The sequence below is a fragment of the Colobus angolensis genome, unplaced genomic scaffold, assembly GCF_000951035.1.
Source record: "Colobus angolensis palliatus isolate OR3802 unplaced genomic scaffold, Cang.pa_1.0 Scaffold244, whole genome shotgun sequence".
Classification (NCBI taxonomy): domain Eukaryota; kingdom Metazoa; phylum Chordata; class Mammalia; order Primates; family Cercopithecidae; genus Colobus; species Colobus angolensis.
Window position 1 is genome coordinate 3,180,476 of NW_012115644.1, and position 26,034 is coordinate 3,206,509.

General features: G+C 37.4%; 1 protein-coding gene across 1 annotated transcript in view; it reads right to left on the bottom strand.

Annotated features, from left to right (window-relative positions):
* Nucleotides 1-24,405: 24,405 nt before the first annotated feature.
* The window catches only part of COL25A1 (collagen, type XXV, alpha 1), a 389,335-nt gene continuing 387,706 nt past the window's right edge, over nt 24,406-26,034 (bottom strand). The window contains exon 8 of the mRNA XM_011945747.1: nt 24,406-24,580. Within this exon, the coding sequence (XP_011801137.1) occupies nt 24,575-24,580 (6 nt within the window). The 3' untranslated portion in view covers nt 24,406-24,574. The remainder of the gene's footprint in view (nt 24,581-26,034) is intronic.

Here is a 26,034-nt window from a genome sequence, read left to right on the forward strand (position 1 = left end):
CTGAAAAAACAGTAATTGTAGTGAAAACAAATTGAGATGGCAAGTTCCTTAGTGCGTTCAGTGATTATATTGAATGGGTCATTAAAGGACTTCCCGAAGTCTGAAGCAGTAATTTTATCCTGGTCGTATGTGGATTAGAGTAGCTTTACAATTTCACACCATGCTTAATAGAGACATTATTGCGAGGGACAAAGTGTTCCTATGCACAAGTTGTCTCGCAACTCATGGACTTTTACTTAGTTTGTAGGATTATGTTTCAACAGATGCCACATGCCCAGTGCTTGGGGGATAAAAAGTCTCTATCTTTGATGGTTTCCAAAGATAAAGAATAATCACTTTTCCACCTGTTATAATACAATTGTTTTCTTTAGTTTTCCGCGGGTTAAATACCCCCCTCCCCTATTGAGGGGTGTAAGGATGGGGGAATGAGGACTTAGTGATATTTTGTTGGCAAAATGCCATCTATTTGCTATTAAGATATTTACTACTATAGGATAGGTGTAATTTTGGAAACCCTAGATCTTCTCCATCAGAATTTGAAAAAAAAATTTGTTTTTGAGACCAAGTTTTGCTCTAACCCAGGCTGGAGTGCAGTGGCACAATCTCGGCTCACTGCAGCCTCTGCCTCCCAGGTTCAAGTGATTCTCCTGTCTCAGCCTCTTGAGTAGCTGGGACTACAGGCGTGTGCCACCACACCCAGCTATTTTTGTATTTTTAGTAGAGATGGGGTTTCACCATGTTAGCCAAGCTAGTCTCTAACTCTTAACCTCAGGTGATCCAACCGCCTCAGCTTCTTAAAGTGTTGGGATTACAGGCGTAAGCCACTGCGTCTGGCCTCTCCATCAGAATTTAATGGTCAATTCTGATAATTGTGGATAACAATGAAATGACTATCAGGAAGTCACTTTTCATGTTACCTCAACAAGAAGGACACCAATAGGCCACTTGAATATAGTGAACCCAGTAATATCCTTTTTTTCGGCTCAGTTCTCTGGCCGTTTGGCAATCATATAATTGAGGAAGGCCATGCATTCATTTTGCAATATCAAATTATCTTTCACATTTTAAATTTTGTCATAATGTTTTACCAGTATTTGAATTAAAAATTCAATAACGTACAAGTTCAGCAGACAACTTAAAAAGAGTCTGCTCTGGATTTATTAAATTTTTTATAATGGAGTCAATTAGACATCTAATGTTCACATTATATGACTGTATTTTTAGAAAGCAGAATGCACAAACCAGACTAACTGCTTCAGCATGGCTCACGGTAGCTAATTTCATTCACCTCTCCTGCTTGCCATTAGGTCATGAGAGCATAATTACTTTCACAGTATTGTTGTTTATACTCTACCTTTTGTCCTGGAGGCCCTAGAGGACCCTAAAAAAGAAAAACAATTCAATTAACATAACATTACAGCCACTTAAGCTTAGATGACCAATTTAAACTGTCCTATTCTCTAAGATTCTCTTTGCTGTACTGAACTATGTTGACATTTCATATATCAGGAAAAAAAAGGAAAGAAAAATTTCAGTTTGAAGTACCACATGGATCTTTTCTTCTAATTTTCTTGTGGAAAACATTAAGCATATACAGCAGGATTCTGATTTGTCCTCACTATTAAAAAATAATCTTTGCTGTTCCAGCACATGTTTTTTTTTTTTAAAAAAAACCTATAAATGTATCACATCAATCTCATTTAAAAGGCTGAAAATACAGTCCTTAGAAGCAGTTAAAATGCAATGTAGTTTTTCAGCAAATGGACACATTAGATGACTTCTGCACCTGCAAATCTTCAGTAAGCAGATTTGCAAAGGAAATAATTGAATGGCATTACAAAGAAACATTCTTTTTGTTTGTTTGTTTTTTCTCTATTCTTCCTCTTAGGAAATATAGTCAACTAACCTGCACAAACACTTGTTTACAAACTAGGGGAGGCCAGTGTCAACTGTGATACTGAGTATATACTAGAAAAGGGAACAAAAGATGCTGTCAGTTGTTTCTTAGACTAAAATACTGGGTGGAAGAGATTTAGTGAGATGAATGAGAATATTTATACAGCATGGAAATGCAGCAGTTTTGAGATTTAGCAGTTTTTCAACCACAAAGTCAGTGTTGGGATTCTCTTGGCTTTATTTAGAGCAAGGCATGGCTTTGAGACAGTGGAAAATAACTCAAAGAGATATAGCTATATTTCTATTTGTATCTATTTTAAAATATAACTATTAAGCATTTTCTTCCAGTTTTTTCAAAAATATTTTTTAGTATGTTTCAGCAAAGTTATAGACACTCATCATTTCATGTTAAAAGCTCTTTATTTCATGACATTTAACTAATGACCAGCTTATTTTCAGTGTGTGACATTTCAGTTAATCAGCATGTTGCATTCCTACTCTGTAACACTAAATAAAACACTAGGGTTGTTGTTAGAGGAAGATCTGTTCATGCATCCTTTTTATTAAAAATATATAATGTTTAGGAACGTTCAGAGAATCTGTTCCCCATGTTATTTTGTAATCCTCACAGGAAGACTAACAATTTCCTCATATAATCAGCTTTAGGTTATTGAAAGTACACCGTGCAATACTGCCTTTATATATTTCTATTTAATTTACTCAACCAACCAACTGTTTAATGAGCTTGTTATTTGGTTTATCTGTGTGGTCAGACATTCTCCCTACTTATCTCACTCCCTCTATTTAAAATTCTCCCTGTTTTAGATTTTGCAGAGAAAATAGAGACTATCAGGTGTAAATTCCCTCGACATCTTGTCTCTCATCAAACCAAACGTATGTATACCTCTTTCCTGTATCAGGGGAAGAAGAGCCCCTCCTCCTATACAAGGCAAATTCATCCGGTATACTCTGGAATCCATCCTTGTCTCTGTCCTCAGGGATCTTTTGCAATCAGTTACCCCTGCATCTGTATCAGAGGCTCCACTTCTTCACTAGTTCTTCCCCTTAGCATATAAACATATTTAATCATTTCCTCACTTGGGTAAATTGTTTGGGAAGTAAATGTTCATGTTATCATGCTAAGTAAGGGCAGAATTTGGAGGTTGTGGTGATAGGAGATCTGAGAATCAAGAAAGGACTTGGATTTTATCATTGTCTATGATTCCACTTTCTCCAGTGTCTCTAGAGTACTTTACTTCTTAAAATGTTGATGTTAGAAAGGAAATCATAGAACAAGGAGTACATTAATTCAGTATTTAGACTGAGAATGTGTATGTTCAATTCACAAAGGCTTGTTTCCCACTGTAAACCTAACTGCCACTTGAAAAAAAATGTTCACTAAAATTGTCTCTTTCATCACATCGATACATAACCCTGGAAGGGAATATTTCAAATGAAAATAAGTGACTTCTACATCAAATATTTTAATTAGAGAATAACATATCTAATATTTTCTAATTTGGTCTCTGTTGCATAATCACATAAAATCAGAGATTTAGAATGACTAATCACAACTCTGAAATTCATAAAATTAAATAAGTTGTATATTTGAACACAATATTTAATGAAAATCTAAGGATGTCTACAAAGACAATATTTTCCTTCACTGTTAGGAAACTACTGCTGCTTCTGGTAACCTCTAAAAATAAAAGCAGTTTTTAAGATTTAACATTAATTTTAAATTGGGAATACACGTCTTACAGAATTTTCATAACTACGCTGCCAAGAATATATTCACAGTTACCAGAAATGTGCATATACTTCTTTTATCTCTCTGGCAGGAAAAATGGTAGAGATCTAACAAGAGTATCATCCATTACCAGGGGGTGACCTGGGATTAAGGCAGAATATAATATAGGACACTTAAGTACAGACAGACACATACACACACACACACACCACACAGACACATGTGCATGCATGCACACATCCAGAAATACCAGTTATTTTTACTGAGCAAGATTTTACTTATATACATTTGTTTTGAGCACCCTTAGATTAATAATACCATTATATACCTATAACACTGTGGTAATTAAAGTTAAGCTTACAAATCAAAGTTTCCCTACCCAAAAATTGATTTTCAAATTAGGGTATGTTGCTACCAGTTGGTTAAGATGATTACATTTGATTAGTCTTGCAGTTTTTGGTACAAAGGTAAGTTTATAAAGTAATGGGCAAATACCATAGAGACATTCATTAATTTATCAAACTTTTTTAAAATTTTTGTTTTTCCTTTTGAGACAGAGTCTCACTCTGTTGCCCAGGCTGGAGCGCAGTGGCATGATCATAGCTCACTGCAGCCTCAAACTCCTAGGCTCAAGCAATCCTCCTGGCTCAGCCTCCCAAGTAGCTGAGACTACAAGCACATGTCACTATGCCTGGCTAAGTTTTTAATGTTTTGTAGAGACAGGGTCTTGCTATATTGCCCAGGCTGGTCTCGAACTCCTGACCTCAAACGATCCTCTCACCAAGTGTTGGGATTACAAGTGTGAGCTACTACTCCTAGCCTATCTAATCTTCCTTACACTTGTTTATATTTTCATCCTGCACAACTTGGATGAATAATGCCATAAATTCATTATTCACCAGTCAAACAAATGCTGCCTATTCTCAAAATTAAAGTCAATTGTTCTAGTGATTCAAGATTTCTAAAACAATTCCATTATTGTTATCCTCATGATTTAGTAAGTTTGGATCAAGCAGATTTCCAACCTAGAGTCATAATCTTTTCGGTTCATCTTTATTAATCGATAAAGCGATCCTTCCTTATTTATATTTGCATATACTTTGTATATAACCAGTTAAGATGAAAAAATCTAGTTTGATTTTTTCAAAATAATTTCTTTGCATATATCTCAAGATTAAAAACTGTAACATACAGAATCTCAACATACTAAGCTATATTTCTTAAACTCCAGAAACGTCAACTATAATTAGAGCTTTAAAATACTTTTTTTTTTTTTTTATTATACTTTAAGTTCTAGGGTACATGTGCATAACGTGCAGGTTTGTTACATATGTATACTTGTGCCATGTTGGTGTGCTGCACCCATCAACTCGTCAGCACCCATCAATTCATCATTTATATCAGGTATAACTCCCCAATGCAATCCCTCCATAAAATACACCAATTTAAATACAGGTTCTGGGTGATATAAATTGTAAAAACTTTTTATTGAAGAATTCTGCATCATGAGTATAACTTTATCAAAAAGACAAAAACTCAAAGGGTCACTGAAAAATTCTAAGCATGGAGTAATGGCACTAATCTGCATATAAACCTTTATACCAGTTTTAATAATCTTTCAGAAAATACCATGGAAAGTTATGCAAAATAAAGTTCAGATAAAAACTTGTAAACACAGTAAGAAATTATATAGTATACTTGATTTTCTTTCCAATTTTTCCTCTCCCCTGCTAGATTCCATATCTAAACATTTATGTACAGTATTCAGCATATGGTGAGAAAGTAAGTTAAAGAAACCTGATAGACCCCATGTTGGTGACTTCCTTACCAAAAGCATGTTACTCGGGCCTCAGAGTAAAGTTTTACTCCTACTTCAGTCCATCAGATACTTAAGAATATCTCTATGGTCCAGTCCTCTTCTCCAGTCACATTGCTGCATTCCTGTTAAACCCATTTCTCGCTCCCTTAGCTAATGTAACGTTCACCTAATGACCACCCTGCTTTTGGTCTCCTCCAATCTTTTCTTCACACTGCTGCCTGCGTGAGCTTCCCCTAATGGGTTCATACCTTTCCCATACTTAAATATCTTTGAAAGGCTTTTCAGAGCCTTTTAGAAGAGTCTGAGATTTGGCAGTAGTTGCAGTTTTCTGCATAAGCCAGGCTTCCATCGTTCTACACCTCTGTCTGTTCCTATAAAGGGCTTTCTTCTCTCCGGTCCTCTCCTGCATCCATTCCAAATATCAGAGCTCAGAGCCCTCACCCTTGGGGTTAGGTGCCTTCTTTTGTTCTCCAAAGCACCCCTATGATGTTTTCGTAGAATTTACCAACAATAATCATAATTGTCTGGTTACTTCTTTATTCACTCTAAATTACCTTTATCATGCACAGTAGCTGGCACATAGTGATTGCTCAGTGAATCATTTTGAGGTGAATTCATTTATTCATTCACATAATAGTTTTTAAGAGCTCACTGGGTGCTATTTTGTCTACAAAATAAGACAAAACAAAATGACCACTCAGTGAGCACTCAAAACAAAATAAGATAAAAATGCATACCACTGGACTTCATATACTAGTGAATGTAGTAAGACAGTAAACAAATAAAATATAAAATTGTGTCAGGTGGTAAGTGCTAAAGCAAAGAGGGGGATATGGATTGTGAGAAGTAGATGGAATAGTTTAAATTGTGTGTGTGTGTGTGTGTGTGTGTGTGCGGGGTGGTGGGGGGGTCATTTAGTGAAGCTCTCAGTGATAAAGAGGTCAGGCAAAGAGCCATGCATATAGAAGGGGGAAGAATATTCCAGGCAAGGGAAGAGCAAATGCAAAGACCAAGAGTTGGGCACATGCTAAGTGTGTTCAAAGAACACCAAGGAGGCTATCAGTGAGTATTGGGAGATGGGGATACGAACAGGGAAGAACAATTGTATGTGTATGGCCTTGTAGGTACTTGTAAGCACAATGATGTTTACTTTGAGTAGGATAAAAGTTAAAGAAATGAATAAATCTTTTAAATAAATAAAAGAAAAGAAAAACAAAACAAAACCATAAAGCAAATCAGGTTTTGTTTTGTTTTTTCTTAAACTTTAGACAATAGTGTTTCAAGATAGGAATGGCAGGATTTTTCACCCTTTTTGTTCACCTGACTCATTCTAACATTGCTGGCCTATTCTAATAGCCTCCAGATTACCTCCAATTGCAAGCGTGAGTGGAGGAATTTAGGTCATGACTTACATATGAATACAGCAAAGCTAAAATCATCCAAATTATATGGTATCATTAACAACGAGAGTGTTGTGTATGTGTATGTAGGCCTACGGTCTCCAATGCACTTCAGAAAACAATTATGCAAACAGTAGACAGAATTATCAGCCCAAGTAAATCTTCAAAGTAGGCTGTTAAGAAAAGAATGACTCTGTGACCATTATGCATTGGCTGTACTTTCCAGTTTGTGAACAAAAAAAAAAAAAAAAAAACAAAAAAAGATACATCATGGGATGGAAAAAAATTAATGAATTTTTCTGACACTACTGATGTTAGCACAAATTTGATTGAGGTATTAATTACTTAAACAGGATGCTGAGTTCCTAAATGATGTGCTTTAGGATGCCTCTTGGGACATGTTTTAAGGCAAGTTCTGGTTGCCTGCTATTAGGAAATGATGTAGGGGGCGGACACAGTTCCTGTTCTGTCCCTGATGACTAATAGTAAAATCTGAAGCTCTGAGAGCTGCTGGTCATTTCTGGACACAAGAATATACAACTAGCTTCTGTAATAAAAAACACAGGGAACAAAAAAAGAGGTGGTCCATCTGTGAAGGGGAGGATAAAAGCCCAAAACTATTAAGCCATTTAAAATTATTTCCTTTTTGAGTTAAGAATTTTTCCATGATTTAATAAAAGTTAGGCAAAATGAAGAAAATACTTTTAAAAGTCTAGTTCCAAAGAGAAGGATGATAACACATATAATCTAACTGATGGAGTCATAAAACATTAGTACCAGACTTTCTCAAGGGTTTGGTATAACAGACTTTAATTACAATTTTTTGAAAGATATTAACCTGGTGTAATGCATCACGAGATCACAAAATACATAAACTTGGTTTATAAAGAGTAAGAGGAAATTTGTCTTACTTAAGAAGGGATCATTTAAGATGCATGTATATAAAATGCCATATTCTGCTTGGATGTTTGATGTGGGAAGGTTAAGAAACATAAACTCTAGCCACTATTATATATATGTCTGGAGTGTAATTCAAGTAATGTTTTACAAGATTCGGATTTCATAGCTTAAGTGTGTAGAAATGCCAACTAGAAACTATTGGGAAATGTTTAGAATATAAGAGAGTGCACTGCAATGTTTTCAATGTAAAAGCCCATGATTTAGTTGAAGTGGGTATGAAGGAACACAGCATAAACAAGAGCAGAGCAAGACAGTGCTGAAAAGGGAGAGCCTCATCTCTTGTTTCAGGTCTTTCATGGATCCTGTCTTCAGTCACACTTCATCATTTATATTTTCCCAAGAAGTCCATATCCTTCTCCAATCAGTCTTCATGTGAAGTTCTTAATCATTCTTCAAGGCCCAGCGGTCATAACTCACTTCCTTTGTGAGCCTTCTCCAGCGCACCCAGACGAAGCTTGTTTTTACCCTTTGCGTTTCTTTAGCACATTTCAACTGGCTATATTTTAACCTATTTACCTATTTTAAAAATCCACTTGACTAGGTAGCAACTTCCTCAGGCCATATATTTCATATCATCAGCACCTAGATTAGTGCCTAACACATAAATAATTATTGACTAAATGGAAACAATGAATGAATGAATTTAACAATTATTAAATTCTGTTTACTGGCTTTCCACCATTATTTCAACACTCATACTATCATGCCTCTATCACTGGAAAGAGTTCCCAGTTTTGAGGCAGTTGTTCTGTTTAAGTATCAGAGATTTTTGTTTCAGGAATATCACCCCATAATTCCTATTATTTGAAAAAGTTCCTCTACAACCCAGAGCCTGTTAGGAAGATGGCATGTCATTATATGTATTCATGAGCATTTGATGAGAAAAAGTTCTACATGCAGTAGTCATTTTTTAAAAGAGTAAATTCGTTTTGACTTCTCTATCTCATGTGCTGAATTTTTGAGGGAAATATTAAACCGGGATGATTCATTTGCTGGTGTTTCTCAAAATCATGAGGCTATGACCTCTTTAAGGGAGGTCTCCTAAAGCTCAGGAAATTAAAGAAGTAATACATTTTTCTCACCACTTGACAAAACCAGAACCCAAGACTAAATATTGAGCATTAAATACCATAGATTAAAGATAAATCTAGGTATATAAAAATCTATTTTTGATCAGATTCCAAAACAGAGACTCTATATTACCTCTCGCCAGATATCCACACTAAAATTAGCTCACTCCATCTCTTCAAAAGATTTAATAAACTGCTTCTTATTGCTAAACCCAAAATGGAAATGATCCGAAAAGAAAGAAAAATTAACAGGCTTCTCTGCCCTCTGTGATTAAACGTACTTCCCTCGAGTACTATAAAGGAAACAAATTTATGGTTCACAAAAGCCTATCACCCTACACTACACTCAGGAAAAAAATATTTCCATTGAGCAGTGTAAGTGCTTTTCCTATTTTAAATCAACAATGCTGAGAAACCCTGGCTGCTAGAATTTAAATAACTCATGATCCACAGAAAAAGTTCTTAAATTTAAGATTATAATATATAGTCATATCCTATTCAGATCTGTTTTCTACCTAGATGGATCTGGACTGTCTATTAATAACAGAACTTTCTATAATGATAGAAACATTCTATATTGGTCAAACCAACAGGATAGCCACCAATCACATATGGCTACTGAGCACTTGAAATGTGGCCAGTACAATATTTAGACACTGAATTTTAAATTTTATTTATTTATTTATTTTCTACAGGGACTCACTTTATCACCCAGGCTGGAGTACAGTGGCGTGATCTCAACTTGCTGCAACCTCCACCTCCACCTTCCAGCTTCAAGTGATCCTCCTGTCTCAGCTCCACAAGTAGCTGGGACTACAGGCATGAACCACCAAGCCTAATTTTTGTTTTTGTTTGTTTGTTTTGTAGAAACGGGTTTTTACCATGTTGCCCAGGCTGGTCTCAAACTCCTGAGCTCAGGTGATCCACCCACTTGGGCCTCCCAAAGTGCTAGCATTACAGGCATGAGCCACAGAGCCTGGCCAACTTTAAATTTAAATAGCCACATGTAGCTAATGTTGACTGCATTGAACAGTGCAGATCTAGACAACAGAACACCCAAGACTGAAATCAGTGAATTGGATTCTAGCCTGGTTCTGCCATTAACTATTTTGTAACCTTGGCAGTTTCTTTTTCACTCTGATGCTATTCTGTGAAATGCTAAGCTAAATTATTTCTAAACCTTTTATATACTACTTAATAAATAGCCACATGGTGTGACTAGAATTTCGAGCTTTTTTATTTTTTATTTTTTTTTGAGACCGAGTCTTGCTCTGTCACCCAGGCTGGAGTGCAATGGTACAACTTTGGCTCACTGCAACCTCTGCCTCCCAGATTCAAGTGAGTCTCCTGCCTCAGCCTCCAGAGTAGCTGGGATTACAGGCACCTACCACCATGCCCAGCTAATTTTTTGTATTTTTAGTAGAGACGGGGTTTCACCATGTTGGCCAGGCTGGTCTCAAACTCCTGACTTCAGGTAATTCACCCACCTCGGTCTCCCAAAGTGTTGGGATTGCAGACGTGAGCCACCGCACCCGGCTGGTGTGACTAGAAATTGATGCAATTACTTTTCCATTGTCCTCATGAAAATCATCCTTTTATAATATGCATATTTATAAGCACATATATACTCCAAATAATCTATAATACATATATAAATATAAAAAGATGCAGGCCGGGTGTGGTGGCTCACACCTGTAATCCCAGCACTTTGGGAGGCCTAGGCAAGAGGATTGCTTGAAGCCTGGGCAATACAGCAAGCCTCCATCTCCATAAAACATAAAAATCAAAAAATCTGGGTATGGTGGTGCATGCCTTAGTCCTAGCAACTTGGGAGGCTGAGGCAGGAGGATTCCTTGAACCCAGGAGTTTGAGGCTGAGGTGAGCTGTGATCATGCCACTGCACTGCAGGCCAGGTGACAGAGCAACAACCTGTCTCTAAAACAAAACAAAACAAAACAAAAGAAGAAAAAGAAGAGCAATTTTGTGTAATTCTGTTGGATTTATCCTGCCCAATCCTACCCTTGGGGCATAATGACATGACATCAATTGGGAGAAAAACATAAAGCTAATTTATTTGTACTAGAGCCTGATTTATTAATTGATTAACTCATATCATTCAGTCATTCTGTTTATTAAACACACTAAGTACCAACAACTATTATATGATATGATAAATGCTGTGAAGGAGGGGAGAAGACAGCTTCTAACTTAGCTTGGGGGAGTGTGAAAGTGTATGCATGTGCGTGAGGTTTCCTCAAAGGAGGTGACCAAGCAGAAGTCTATTTCTTTTTTAAGGCTCCACTCAGACACATGGATCCTGAACTTCCCTTAGATCTGGCAAGGAGGCTTTTGTCTTGAGCCCATGCTTTAAAGGGCTCTTTTCTGGTTGTGCTTCCCAGGGGTTTAGGAATCCATGGGTCTAAGAGAACATGCTTACCCGTACACATACCCTCCACCCTCAGCCCTACCAGCCCCCCAGCCACCTGACCTTCAGGTACTAAGGACTCTGGAATTCTCTGCCCCAATGACTTGAGCTCACTTCAAAGACTCTGTGTTGCCTCTTCCCAGGCCTGTTCTTCTGAATGTGAACTATACCACTGGTGTGCACCATAACAAATTGGAAGAGAAGGCAAAGAGGTGGGTATTTTGAGGGGGATCGATGAAAGTTGGTCCTGTGAGCATTCAAGAACCCTTTATAAAGTTAGAGCCTGAGTCTTATCAAGTTGAAGAATGGAGGAAAGTGTGGGAGAGAAGGGAAGCAGGCCAAGGAGAGGGCTAGGGCTAGTTACAGCTCTCCTCATGCCACCACACTGTGGCTTTGAATTCCAAGGAGTGCAAGAATTCTGGATTTGAACTTTCCAAGTCATCATGAGAATATATCTGTAAAGGCTGGAGGATAGAACATATTTTACTGAACAGTTTTATTAGGTTGGTTTATAACTTAAATATTTAGACACTTTGTATAAGGACTCCCATTTTTCCTCTTGCCCTAAAACTTGTACATTTGCCCTAAGTCAGCAAAGGTAAAGCACATTCAAACAGACTTAACTCTATTTTTAAAAATTTCTTCTTTATCTAATGATGAAATATGAGAATTTGATGAGACAGATCAATTATAACTTAGTTAATATTCTCATACAAGAATCACTTACTTTGCTTCAGTAGAGCTACAATAAGCTGGATTCTAAAGTTAAAAGCAGTGACAACTAGAGAAGTTGATTATGGTTTTGAAGAAGGAGACAATTTTTAAGACTTTCTTCTATTAAAAGCTTAGCATATGACTGTTCATTGCTTTTAATTATTTACAGAACATATATAATAGATACATATAATATGCATCTGTGCATTCATAATAGAAACAGAGCAGGATGACGGGACTTTAGAGTTGGAAGGGAACTCATACCATTTAGTTTCACCATTCCTTACAGATGAGGAATCTAAAGCCTAGATACCTTAATTTGTCCAAATGATAGAGCTTATTAGACCTTGAGTTTGAGCCACTGTAAAAATAGTTAATATTAGAGCTGATTCACAGCCTAGAGGTCATTAAGGAAAACAAAATGAAGTAATGAGAGAGGAATACAGACAGAGTCATCTACTCAGCTGTTGAGACTGTCTTTCTGCTACATAATCATGCTTCTAAATCACTGTTGAAAATATTCCCCAAGATGATGTTTTGTTTCCAGGAGACACAACCAGCTTCAAAGGAAAGTCAAACGTTCCTTCCTATCACCTCACTAAGCGACATTTAGACACCTCTAGAGAAAAGTCTGTGCACACAGGAATCAACACAGAGCAGGTCCCCCAAGGCTGGGGAGATACAGCTCCACTGTGTTGATTCTATGGCAGGATTCCCTGGAAGGGGTGGCGGGGCAGCACCAGAAATAGAAGGCATCACTTGTCTGCTTTCTCTGGTCCATTTGAAAAACACACTACAGGCTCTAGGCAAAAGTGCCAAGGAGGTGGGAAGAGCCCTGCAGGTGTGCCATTTATATGTACTTCACGGACAATCAGATTAAGGGAGGCTGATAAAGCATTAGAATGGTTGCTAAGGCATCTCAGCAGGCAGCGTGCACAACTGAAGGACATGCAGTTTTACCAAATAAGGTTTTGTTGTCAAAATTTCGTCTAATAACTAACTACAATTAGATGATTTCAGTCATTTTTGTTATTTGTGATTTGAAGGTTTGAAGGGTCTTGCTTCCTCTGCCAGATCCAAATCGGGAAGTCTGCTGTTGTCTTTAGTGCCTGCCATCTGTTGATCAAGATAGCAGGCAGATCAAAGCACAGTGAAGGAAAGCCATGAGTTTTAGCAAATCCGTGGGATAGCAATACATTATAAATTGAACATATTTAAAGTAAACCTTTACGTACTGGTTATTTCAACTTTATTTTAAATGCAACTGAAACATTTTCATGCTTGTGTTATTAATTAATATTTTAAAAACATTATATTCACTTGACCCAAATGTATTAAATGTGTTTACAGGTAAAATTAAAATAAACTAAAAGTATCTGTAAACTGTTTGGACAAAAGTCCAAATTTCACTTTACGGCACTACAACAGCAAATATTTCTGAGTTTTGAACTCTCAGATACCACTAGGGCCCAATGAGGAACATTTTAAGTATTCTTATAATTCAGTAGAAGATAAATGAGTATGCTATGGAGTTTATATATATTTAGGGGAGGAGAAGAAAGGAATAAAGAGTTTCAGAACAGGAAAGTGATTTGGTCTCTGGAACCTTGGATATAGACAATTTGGAACAAAAAATAATATATATGAAACTGGAGCTATTTGGTATATTTTTTTCGATATCATCTGTCTTTCACGCTTTTGAAAATTTCTGCATCTGTCAAAGAAAGAAACAGCAAGAATATCAAAAGGAAAGACATATTTAAAATACTATTTTAACAACGATTTGAATTTCTGAAGAACTGAAAGATAAAGATCATTTGTGCTAGGATTCAGAACTTGATCACTTCCAATTATGGTCATTCCTTTGTTTCATTCTTGGGTCTAGTTTTATAAGATACAGCAGCTCTCTCCTTATTTAGATGGAGTCAAATTTATTTAAGTGCAAGATCTGGGTTTTAAAAGCTCATCCTGAACTTCCTGGAAACCCAAAGGTCATGTTTACAGAATAGATGCATGGCAGGATTAAATAAATGTGGAACTGCGTGAGCTGCAGGTTTTCTTTCTTATTCTATCATAGATGCTGTTAATCGTCAGATGGTTACTTTTGCAATACAAACTATATATCTTAGATTATGAAAACTAATTCCCTACCTGATACACTCATAAAGTTTTTCAAGAGCTAATTTTAGATTGTTTCTAGCTTCTTCATTTCATCATCACAGACATTTTAAATTTATAACAATTCTCTAGCGCCTCTTAAGACCCTTATGTAAGCAAGCACTCCTCCATGACACAAACCAACAAATGTAGTGGGGTTTACATAATGTGAAAAAGATGAGAGTAGTGGTATTTATTATCTTTCGTTTGTCTTAATAAGTGGGTGAAAAGGGGAATGTTATGAAAAATTAATAATGTAAGAAGATACGCTATATGGGGGAATGCTAAAACAACAACTACAAACAGGACACAAGCAATAAATTACGCTCTTAATTGCAGTATATGACATGTTGTAATTTAATTGGTAGCTATTGTTCAACTGTTATTAGCCCTTACATTTCTTACAGCAGCCTTTCTGTATGCCAAGTTATATCACCAGACATTTGTTTTAATAGTAATACTTCTCATTTATGGAACTCTTTGTGGTTCATAAAACATTTCATATTATCATTTCACTTGCTTCTCACCATAACCCAGTGAGACAGGTAGAATAGGAATTATTACCTACGTTTTATAGATCAGTAAAAAGGATCACAGACTATAGTCATATACCACTAAGTAGTTCTAAAACCAGAACTACTGATACAATGTACTTTTCTCCCTAGCAGATTTCAGGTCCCTCCCCCTGCCCACCCCCCCGCCGCCAACACACAGTGTGTGAAAAAAAATTTCTAAGTTTCTAAGAAAAATTTCCTCCTCATGATTCCTCAAGGATCTAGAACTAGAATTACCATTTGACCCAGCCATCTCATTACTGGGTATGTACCCAAAGGATTATAAATCATGCTACTATAAAGACACATGCATACATATGTTTATGGCAGCACTATTCACAATAGCAAAGACTTGGAACCAACCCAAATGTCCATCAATGATAGACTGGATTAAGAAAATGTGGCACATATACACCATAGAATACTATGCAGCCATAAAAAAGGATGAGTTCATGTCCTTTGCAGGGACATGGATGAAGCCGGAAACCATCATTCTGAGCAAACTATCACAAGGACAGAAAACCAAACACTGCATGTTCTAACTCATAGGTGGGAATTGAATAATGAGATCACTTGGACACAGGGTGGGGAACATCACACACCGGGGCCTGTCAGGGGGTGGGAGTTTTGGGGAGGGATAACATTACGAGAAATACCTAATGTAAATGATGAGTTGATGGGTGCAGCAAAACAACATGCACATGTGTACCTATGGATCAAAGCTGCACATTGTGCACATGTACCCTAGAGCTTAAAGTATTAAGAGAGAGAGAAAAAAGAAAAATTTCCTCCTCATGGAAACTGCAGTTATATTTCTAGTATCCTCTTCTCTTTTTGGTATGAGTTAAAATATACAGGTGCTGTTCAAGTTAACAAATCATGATTTCTTTTTAAAAAGATAGATTTTTAGATTGGAGAAATATTTCATGTTAAACAAGCATAAAAAGTAGAAATTCAGTTTGCTGAGGAGAAGAATTAGAGGATTACACAGACTTGCAGAAAGATTCTGAATAGGATTTCTTTAAACAGCAAAATTCCCTGGCACATTCAAAATATGTTGATTTAAGAAAATCTAATTTATACAAAACTTTACAGAATACATCTGTTATATAAATCCACATTCACCTGTAATTTACTCTAGAGAGAACAATTGAGTGATAATAATAATAACATACCCATATAGTTCTTCATTATATGTTTTAAAGGGCTTTCCCCTAATTTATTGCATTGTCTTTGGCAACCTTTTAAGGTGGTCAGAAAGGGTATTATTATCCTTTCTTCACAGATGAGAAATTGAGAGGTTAAGTGACTTGCCCAAGGTCAGACGGACATTCATTCATTTACTGCTATCAGAATGATGTAGTTTTAATGGGGTAGTCAAGGAAATATGGTTCTTCCTCCTATTTTTTTAAACAAGCTGTGAAAGCCATTAAAACAGAGGTAGATGATCTCACAAATACAATGCTGAATGAAAGAAGCCAGACACAAAAGTGTACATACTGTAGGATTCGATTACTATAAAATTCAAATGTAGGCAAAACTAATGTATAGTGACAGAAGTCAGGGTGGAGGTTACCTCTGGGGTGGCAACTGGGGGTAAAGAAGGGTTTAAGACAGTGTCCTCATTCTTGATCTGGTTTGTACATAGTTTGTTCACTTGGTGAAAATTCACTGGGATATACACTCTAATTTGTCACTTTTCTTTATATACATTAAAGAAGTTTTCTCTTTGAATCTTACATCTTTAAAAACAGTAATTTTTAAATGCCATTTAGATCACTTAATCTACATATCCTTGAAACATTTGTCATTTCCAGTAGGTTTCTTAAATGCATTTAAAAAATAAGAACATGCACTAAATTATAAGAGTTTAAAGAGTCAGGAAAAGTTTGTAGAAAAAAAAAACCCAGTACTGTAGCACCTGAGAAAGTTTTGATATGAAATGGGAACTGGAGCATGCTAAGATAATAATGCAAGTGATTTAAGATCAGGTCAAACATTTGTATTTAACTATGTCAAACTGGGAACGGTAAGCAAATGAGATTATATTGTTATTCACACAGTATATCCTAGAGAGCATATGTAATATGTAATAGAGAATTCCTTGAGTGGAAGATGATAATTTTTAAAAAAATATCCATTTTATTTCAGAACATTGTATATTAGGATGCTGTGTTAGGTATCAGGGAAAAAAGCCAATGCCAGCGATAAAAATCTGAGTAGTCTGGGCACACCTGGAGACAAACAAAGGCTCCTGAGAAGCCCACATAGCTTTTGATATAAGAATATATAGGAAGAATGTGTTTTCACCATTTTCCAGGACAAAAATTACATGTACCTTCAATTGCTTAAATTAATTTCAAAATTTATATTGTAGTTCTCCCAGAATTCCTCATACTCTGTAACTCCATACCACTGAGAGCTAATGCTGCACTTGTATGCAGTTACCATTGATGACAAAGGTTTTAAATTTTACATATAGACTCTTCCATTTCTTCCACTTTTTTCTTTTTCAAACAAAAACCATTATAGCACCAAAGATTATCTGTATCGGGCACGGTGGCTCACGCCTGTAATCCCAGCACTTTGGAAGTCCGAGGTAGATGGATCACAAGGTCAGGAGATCAGGACCATCCTGGCCAACATGATGAAACCCCGTCTCTACTAAAAATACAAAAATTAGCCAGGCATGCACACGCCTGTAGTCCCAGCTGCTCAGGAAGCTGAGGCAGGAGAATCACTTGAACCCGGGACGCGGAGGTTGCAGTGAGCCGAGATCATGCCACCGCACTCTAGTCTGGGCGACAGAGCAAGACTCCATCTCAAAAATATATATATAAAATAAAATTGTATCTTGATATTACAGGTCAGGAACAGAGAATTTCCAGGCAGTGGATGAGATCTGGACCCGGGATGCTTTCATTTCACCAGGGATCCTGCAAAGGCAGATGTACCTACAGCTGACTTCCCAGGAGAGCTGCTGAATGCATCTCAAGTCCAAAGAAGCCTTGTTGATTCCTTACTCTATGCGTTAGTTTCACTAGGACCTACCTGTTTTTTAAATATATATATATGTAGAAACAGGGTCTCACTGTGTTACCCAGGCTGGTCTCAAACTCCTGGGCTCAAGTGATCCTCCCCTCCCTGGCCTCCCAAAGTGCTGAGTTTCCAGGTATGAACCCCCGTGCCCAGCCTAACATTATGCAGGATGGACAGTGTCAAGCTGATTGTGGTCACCTGTCAGCAACCCGGCAATCTCTGGGCCCACTCCTTCAGTATCCAGGATGAGTGTGAGCCCTCTTCTGGCATTTGGATTATTAGAGAATTACCCTGTGCTTCCCAACAGTGTTCACATCGTAACAGATTAGAGCGGCAGTTCAGGAGACAGAGAGGAGGGGACAGGAAGAGGTAGGTTGAAGGAATTCTACTCTTCCCGAGTCACCAACCTAACCAAACATCTTTTCCACCAGCAAAAGATAAACAAATCATGGGGAACTGGGACCTGTGTGTCTATGAATAAGTCCATGTGGAATCATTTCAGGACCTTTTTTGTTTGTATTTATTTATTTATTTATTTATTTATTTATTTATTTTGAGATGGAGTCTCGCTCTGCCTCCCAGGCTGGAGTGCAATGGCCGGATCTCAGCTCACTGCAAGCCCCGCCTCCTGGGTTTACGCCATTCTCCTGTCTCAGCCTCCCGAGTAGCTGGGACTACAGGCGCCCACCACGTCGCCCGGCTAGTTTTTTGTATTTTTTAGTAGAGACGGGGTTTCACCTTGTTAGCCAGGATGGTCTCGATCTCCTGACCTCGTGATCCGCCCGTCTCGGCCTCCCAAAGTGCTGGGATTACAGGCTTGAGCCACCGCGCCCGGCCTGTTTGTTTTTAAATGACAGAGAACCAAAAGGCACAGCGGTTTTTCTCTGGATAAAGATGTTCAACGGTAGAAAAACTGTGAATCACTGTGCAAAGTTTCCTGTGCGAATTCATTTAGTCAGACCTGATCCCTTTGAAAATGGGATTTCCATTTCTATTTAAGCTAATAGGCATGCCCCTAAATTTAATGCCTCTTACAGCAGAGTCACTTAATTAATTCTCTCCTTTGGCCTGCAGCATCTCTGTCGCTCCCCACACCTGGAATCTCTTTCTTTTTCTCCTGCATCAGCAATGTAGATAGGTAGTCTTATGAACCTTAGCATGTAGTAGATAGGCCATATTACTTTTAACTTTTACTAACTTTCACTTTTTTATTATAGTCTGTCATATGACAGATACATTTGACACACATAATCTTGACCATAGTTTTAAACAACCTGGCTTAGTATAGAAAAAGATAAATTGAGATACTTGCCATCAAGCCTTGTTCTCCTGGTTTTCCTGGTTCACCCTTAAAAAAGAATAGTGATAATTTTAGTAATGCTGTAAGTATTTTTTAAAAAACCCTTCAATCATTTTTTTTCTTTGACTGGGGCATGTAAATGTCAAGTATATTTCTTCAGGTTAAATAGAGGAACATAGCACATTAAAAGAGAGCTAATTTCCCTTCTACAAATAAACTTTACAAATTTAGGGTTTAATAAAATTAGTCTAGATTATCATGTCTTCTTTAGGATGACATAAAGATAATGATATGGTGTCTTTATGAGAACTCAGAACTTTCATACATAGGACAGAGAGACAATTGCTCTTAGTACAGGTGTTTAATAAAACGAGCAGAGACTGATGTTAAACTTTGGTCTTCCTGGATTAATGATGGCTGAAGTAACATGTTTTATTAAATTTGATACAGAAAATTACACTCTATCATGACATTATCATTTTCTTATATTCAGATTGATATAGAATTATCATATTTTATTGTCATAATGACAGTCATTGGCTAAAAATATTTTTTGTCTTAAAATGCCAATAAATATAGATATTGCTGGTCTTTCAAAATAAGTATTTCACAGTTTATTTTTATAGTCTTTTTCTAGCAAGGTATGATGACATATGCCCGTAATCTCAACTATTTGGGAGGCTGAGGCAGGAGGACTGCTTGAGTCCAGGTCTTTGAGGCTATAGTGTGCTATGATGGCATCTGTGAATAGCCACTGCACTACAGCTTGGGCAACACAGCAAAGACCTCATTGCACACAAAAAAATCTTTTTTTACTTTGGGAGGCCGAGGTGGGCGGATCACCTGTGGTCAGGAAATCGAGATCATCCTGGCTAACATGGTGAAACCCCGTCTCTACTAAAAATACAAAAAAATTAGCCGGGCGTGGTGGCAGGCACCTGTAGTCCCAGCTACTCAGGAGGCTGAGGCAGGAGAATCACTTGAACCTGGGAAGCAGAGGTTGCAGTGAGCCGAGATCATGGCACTGCACTCCAACCTGGACGACAGAGCGAGACTCCATCTCAAAAAAAAAAAATCTTTCTCTAGCAGTCATCATAGTACACATAAATAAACTCTGAGACCATATATAGTTCAAGTTATATTTTTGAAAATTTTAAAACAAGTTAATTTGTCCTATGTGTAGAAAGCTTCATTTCTTACTTACATGAATAAACTATATTTGTTTAAAGAATGATATAATTTTGGATTATGTGGTTTGTCACACCTTTAATTTTATTTTTTAAAAGTAATTTATATCTTGAATTTGAGTATAGTATATAATGCTCAATGATCTGACTAATGTATCATCAAAATGGTTTTAACTACTTTTTGAAGAGACACCCATTGTATTTCTGTTGGCAACCAGCAATTAATGGGAGAGCTTTAAATATCCCTAAAGCTGTGGATCTCTCTGCCTTTTGGAATATCATCATGAGAAAAAGCAAGGCATTAGAAGACAGCTATAGAATTCAACCACTGTCTTTCGAGGTTGAGTGAAAGCAGTCCTAACAACTAGCAAATCATCTGTTGAAAGACAATTACGCATTTTATATCAACAAATTCACAGCAGCTTTCAGAAAAGGACACGAGCTTATGAGGCTGTCTCAGAAGTTTTAAAGTATGCTATATTCTTATAAAGAGTCATTATTTCTAAAAATGCATAAATATATGCATATAAAAATGAAAGAAAATATACCAAAACATTAATAAGTATTGTAAATATTTATTTTTTTGGTTTTATTTTCAAAATTTTCTGCTTTGTGGATATTTTCATTATTATTATGTACCACAAAAATACTATGAAAATAATTTGTTAAATAAATACACTTAATAAATAATTTAATCCAGTAATAAACCTTAATTTCTAGTCCTAAAGTCATAAAATAAATCTAAAATTTTTGACCTTTTCCATATATTTCTTTTCATTGCTGGGTTGCCTCTGAAACCAAACCATTTATCTTCTGTGTTTTACTACTATATCACTGACACTTGACCAATCTTTGTAGCCAAGTATTGAGATTACTTTTAAATTATTTCTATGAATAAGCCTTACATACAAAAGACAAATGATATTTAAACCATACCCACTGATGTTTTAACCATTCATTTTATGGTTATTAGCAATTTTGGGGGTTCAAGTTATTTATAAGGGAATAAATATTAGAACATTTTACTTCTACTTTCCATAAAGAGTATAGGACTTTATTGGTCTGCTATTGAACCTTTGGAAAATGTTATTAGCCTCCTAGTTTTTCAGACTAATCTCCCATTTAAACCAAAGGCCCTGGTGCACACTATGGCAGTCAGGTTACACCTGGGATTGGGCAACTCCAATCACAGACTTCTTGAGTCTTACCTCAAAATCAGTTTAGTGGCTGCCTCCAGGTGTATCTTGTGGTTTGCTTGGATCCCCAGTGGATTAAGTGGTAAAGAGGAATGCAGCTGGGAGCGCCCTACACTGCTTGGGGACTTTCCTATCATCTCACTTCCCTCAACCCACTCCACTCATCATCCCATTTCCCTCAACCCACTCCACTCACTTGACCCCCTGACCTGATGCCCCTCACCACCCTGCTCCACCCTAGTTCTCAGCCTTTAACACAAAACAAAACGTGTGAGAATAAGTGATCCAAAACGCGACTCACGGGTACTCCTGGCATTCCACGGGGGCCATCTTTCCCTGTGTCCCCAGGTGGCCCTCTTGGGCCTGGAGGGCCGGGGGGTCCTGGAGGCCCTGCCTGTCCTTGGTCACCCTGTGATGGAGAAAGGAACAGACCAGCAATAACCATGAAAGAGAAAGACTCAGGTCTTCTTTTCAGCACCTTAAAATTTGCATTATCTGATCCACATTTACACTATGAAAAGAACCAGAACAACCACAAATATAAAGCCTGTAGGCAATTTGCCTCCCAGCAGGGAGCAAATAAATATTCATGCTGGGTGACTGAGTAGATGCTATTAAAATCAAAGCAGCTCAGGAACCAGCACTTCCATTCTTTGAAATAGTGTATATGTTACCACTATAGTCAGAGCTGGTATAAAACGTGTGAATTACTTTATCCATAACACTGCATCAGTTACATTCACCTCATTTAATAAAATGGCTGCCTTTATAGTTAGACAAATGTGTTTACTTTTTCATACCCTATAAAATTAAGCATATGAGGCTCCCATCATATTGCATAATAATTTATAAATTACCAAAGCTAGAGAGCTTAGAAACTGGATCTGTTAGTAGCTACAATTTAAAATTTTTTAATTAAGAAAAAATTAGATAGGCTTTTAGTATCTTTTTTGGTACTTGTATCTAACATTTCAAACAAAGGCAGCTGACTAAACGTAATTTTGTTTGAGGATATTTCCAAATAAATACCCACCCACTGCCCACACCCCACCCATAAGAGATAAACGGTAAAGCAATAGGTATACAGAGCAACAACTGATGTAAAGAAGAAATCAGACTTCAGCAAGAATAAGCACTACCTTAATCAGGCGGCGTTTAATGAGCTGCTGATCAGCAGAGAGAAACCCATGATTGATTTTAGGAAACACCATCTGATCAGTCAGGTGAGGTCAAAGGTTGAAGTTCAGAGATGAGAGAGTTGAAGAATAGACATCAGAAGGCCCCAAGAAAGAAATAAAGATATACACATTAGACTTATAATGATTATTAAACAAAATAGAACTGGCACTTATGTCTAACGTTAGACCCACTGACTCTTCTCGAAGGAAATATCATCCTGAAATGCGATGCCAAGACCAGATCTTCAGTAGTAATGAACATTTTTTGTGCTTCATCATTTCACTGTGGACGTTGGATCTTTTTAATGTAGTTTATTCCCAGAAGCAGGTAAGCAGGTGCACCCCTGCATTCTTTACTCTGAGCAGAAAGTCTAGAGACAAAATGCCAGTTCCATTTCCATCAGACTTGTCAACCAGCATAATGTGACGTGAACTTGACTGCCATTTTATTGACACCCGAAGTCCAGAGAGAGTACTTAGGATTATTTAATTGACTGGAAAAATATTACAGAGCATTAGAATGGATACAAATTAAGCCATCAAGGCATGGCATGGTTCTAGATTGCTATGCCCACCTCTCTTCACAGTACCTGTTTGACGTCAATATCCTCCTCTCAAGTATGCTCAGGGTACACCCTCTTAATAGACATTTGACCTCAATGATGCAAGTGGGGTTCCAAGTGCCCAATAACTTGACATATATGATAAGAGGAAGCCAACGGGCTCAGTAAGCCAATTGAATGGTTCCTGCTCACGCTTATGCTGATTGCATTTCTGACTTCACAGGCATGAGTAACAACCACAAACCTTGACGGTGAGGATCTGATTACTGTGCAGGGCAGCAGCTGTGGGGAAGCCTGGCAGGCCCTATGGATGTAGCACAGCACCAAAACAACACGACATAAAACGTCACACAGACATTTCACTGGGGGACAAACAAAACAAGCACATACCTAGCGCCTCCCTTCCCTGGCTCTAAGTCTTGCCTCGTCTGACACACCATAAATAAAATTAGACACATGAGGCCCCAAAATAAACTTTTTTTTTTTTTTTTTTGAGATGAAGTCTCACTCTGTGGCTCAGGCTGGAGTGCAGTGGCGTGATCTAGGCTCACTGCAACCTCCACCTCCCAAGTTCAAGCAATTCTCCTGCCTCAGCCTCCCAAAGTGCTGGGATTACAGGCGTAAGCCACCATGTCCAGACTTTTTTTTTTTTTTTTTTTGAGATGAAGTCTCACTCTGTGGCTCAGGCTGGAGTGCAGTGGCCTGATCTAGGCTCACTGCAACCTCCACCTCCCAAGTTCAAGCAATTCTCCTGCCTCAGCCTCCCAAAGTGCTGGGATTACAGGCGTAAGCCACCATGTCCAGACTTTTTTTTTTTCCTTTGAGACGGAGTCTTGCTCTGTCACCTAGGCTGGAGTGCACTGGCACAATCTCAGCTCACTGAAACCTCTGTCCCCAGGGTTCAAGTGATTCTCTGTCTCAGCCTGCCCAGTAGCTGGGATTATAGGCATGTGCCACCGCGTCCAGCTAATTTTTGTATTTGTAGTAGAGACTGGGTTTCACCATGTTGACCAGGCTGGTCTCAAACTCCTGACCTCAAGTGATCTGACTGCCTCAGCCTTCCAAAGTGCTGGGATTACAGGCATAAACCATCATGCCTAGTCAAACCAATAATTTCCTAAAGCATGGAATGGGGAAACTGAGAGCTCATGGTCACTGAGCCTGGGGCAGGTACAATGGGATCTGTGTCTACACAGTGTAAAGAGTTTGCTACATTGAGTATTTCTGGAATCTTACAAAATTACAACATCTTAATTACAAAATGTTACTACAAAATGGAGATAACTATAGACACTGTTATGAAAACCACACTGTAATTTCCCTCCACTGACACTCTGTTTACAACTCAGGATATACAATACATGTATTAATTCTTTTTTGGACAACAACAGGGAACAAAATTTTGCCATTAGATCATACTTATTCCCCAGAATAAACACAGTACACCTCACAAAATACAGTCTTGCCACCCACATATCAAAATTTCTCTCTCCAATCATATGATGAATCTCAGAACTCTCCTGTTTCAGGAATTCATGCAAAGGTGGTGGATGAAAATCTGTCTCCTATAACACGTGTATTTCATGTCAGGGGGATTTATGGTCACAGTCTGCAGTAATCACTTCTGTCACATAACTTTTCCAAAAGAACTTGACAGTTCACACAACCCCTTAATGCAGAAAAGCGGTTTTGAATTCCTTGAGAATACGGAGAGATGTTTTAGAGACTCGTTCTTCAATAACTTGTACTAACTCCTCCTCACAGGCGTTATCAATTGGTTAAGTCTGAGAGAGAAATTTTGCCTTTGTTCTATTTATTTTCTAAGAACATGTGAAACTAAAGCCTTTTATTCCTTTTTTTCCAAAACAAACACACACACACACACACACACACACACACAGAGAACATGTTTACCATACAAATAAAATAAACAACAACCACAGCAATACATAGCCTGGGCTCTCTCTTTCCCACCCAAATTTATCTTGCAGATATTTTTAGGAAAGCCCAGGAAATTTCTACATTTTTAGTTTTATTAGTTTTGTGAATATTTCACCCCCCACATCCCTCACATTAGAGATATGTTTTTCATTTTAAGAAAGGCAGAAAAATTAGTTTGTAGTCTGAAGACACTTCTTCAGCTCTAATGCCGTTGATTCTCAGTCTTCAGGACTACAACTTCTCAGGAAGCAAAACAGAGAAAATCTTATCTTTTGCCAAGTCCGTTCTGATAAGGCTATTAAGTGGCTCGGTAGTTTTGAGGTGACCTATGTCCTCTTTTTCTTCTCTCTAAATACAAGTCCTTTAAATATAGATTCTGCATAAATTCAGAAATGCTACAAGTTGGAAAACAGATGTATACAATTTGCTTTTGTTTTACTACGGAATATGAGTTTAAAATGTTATTAGATGGTAATGTGCCAGCATCTTTCCATCTGTGACTCATTAGCCCTATATTACACAGTCAGAATTTTATATATAAAGCTCATATTTATGTAACAAAGAACAAAAACAGATACAAACAAGAAGTCTATGAGGGATCAGAATCTTGATTAGTGGCGATAAATCATAATGTCACTTGAAACAGGATTATCTAACAAAATAATTTTAAATTAAAAACCTTTTAGCAGCACACATGGTAGGCCTTACAAATATTTTGAAATTTGAATGTATAAATAAGTCACTTCTTGTACTCATGTCTGAGCATGACCAGCTTTCTATTTGATCACATTTTCAAAATACTCACACACACACACAAAGCCTTAAGTTGTATAACTCCTTAGTTTGGGTTCCAATTTTAATGAACTCTAAAGAGAGAAGTGGATA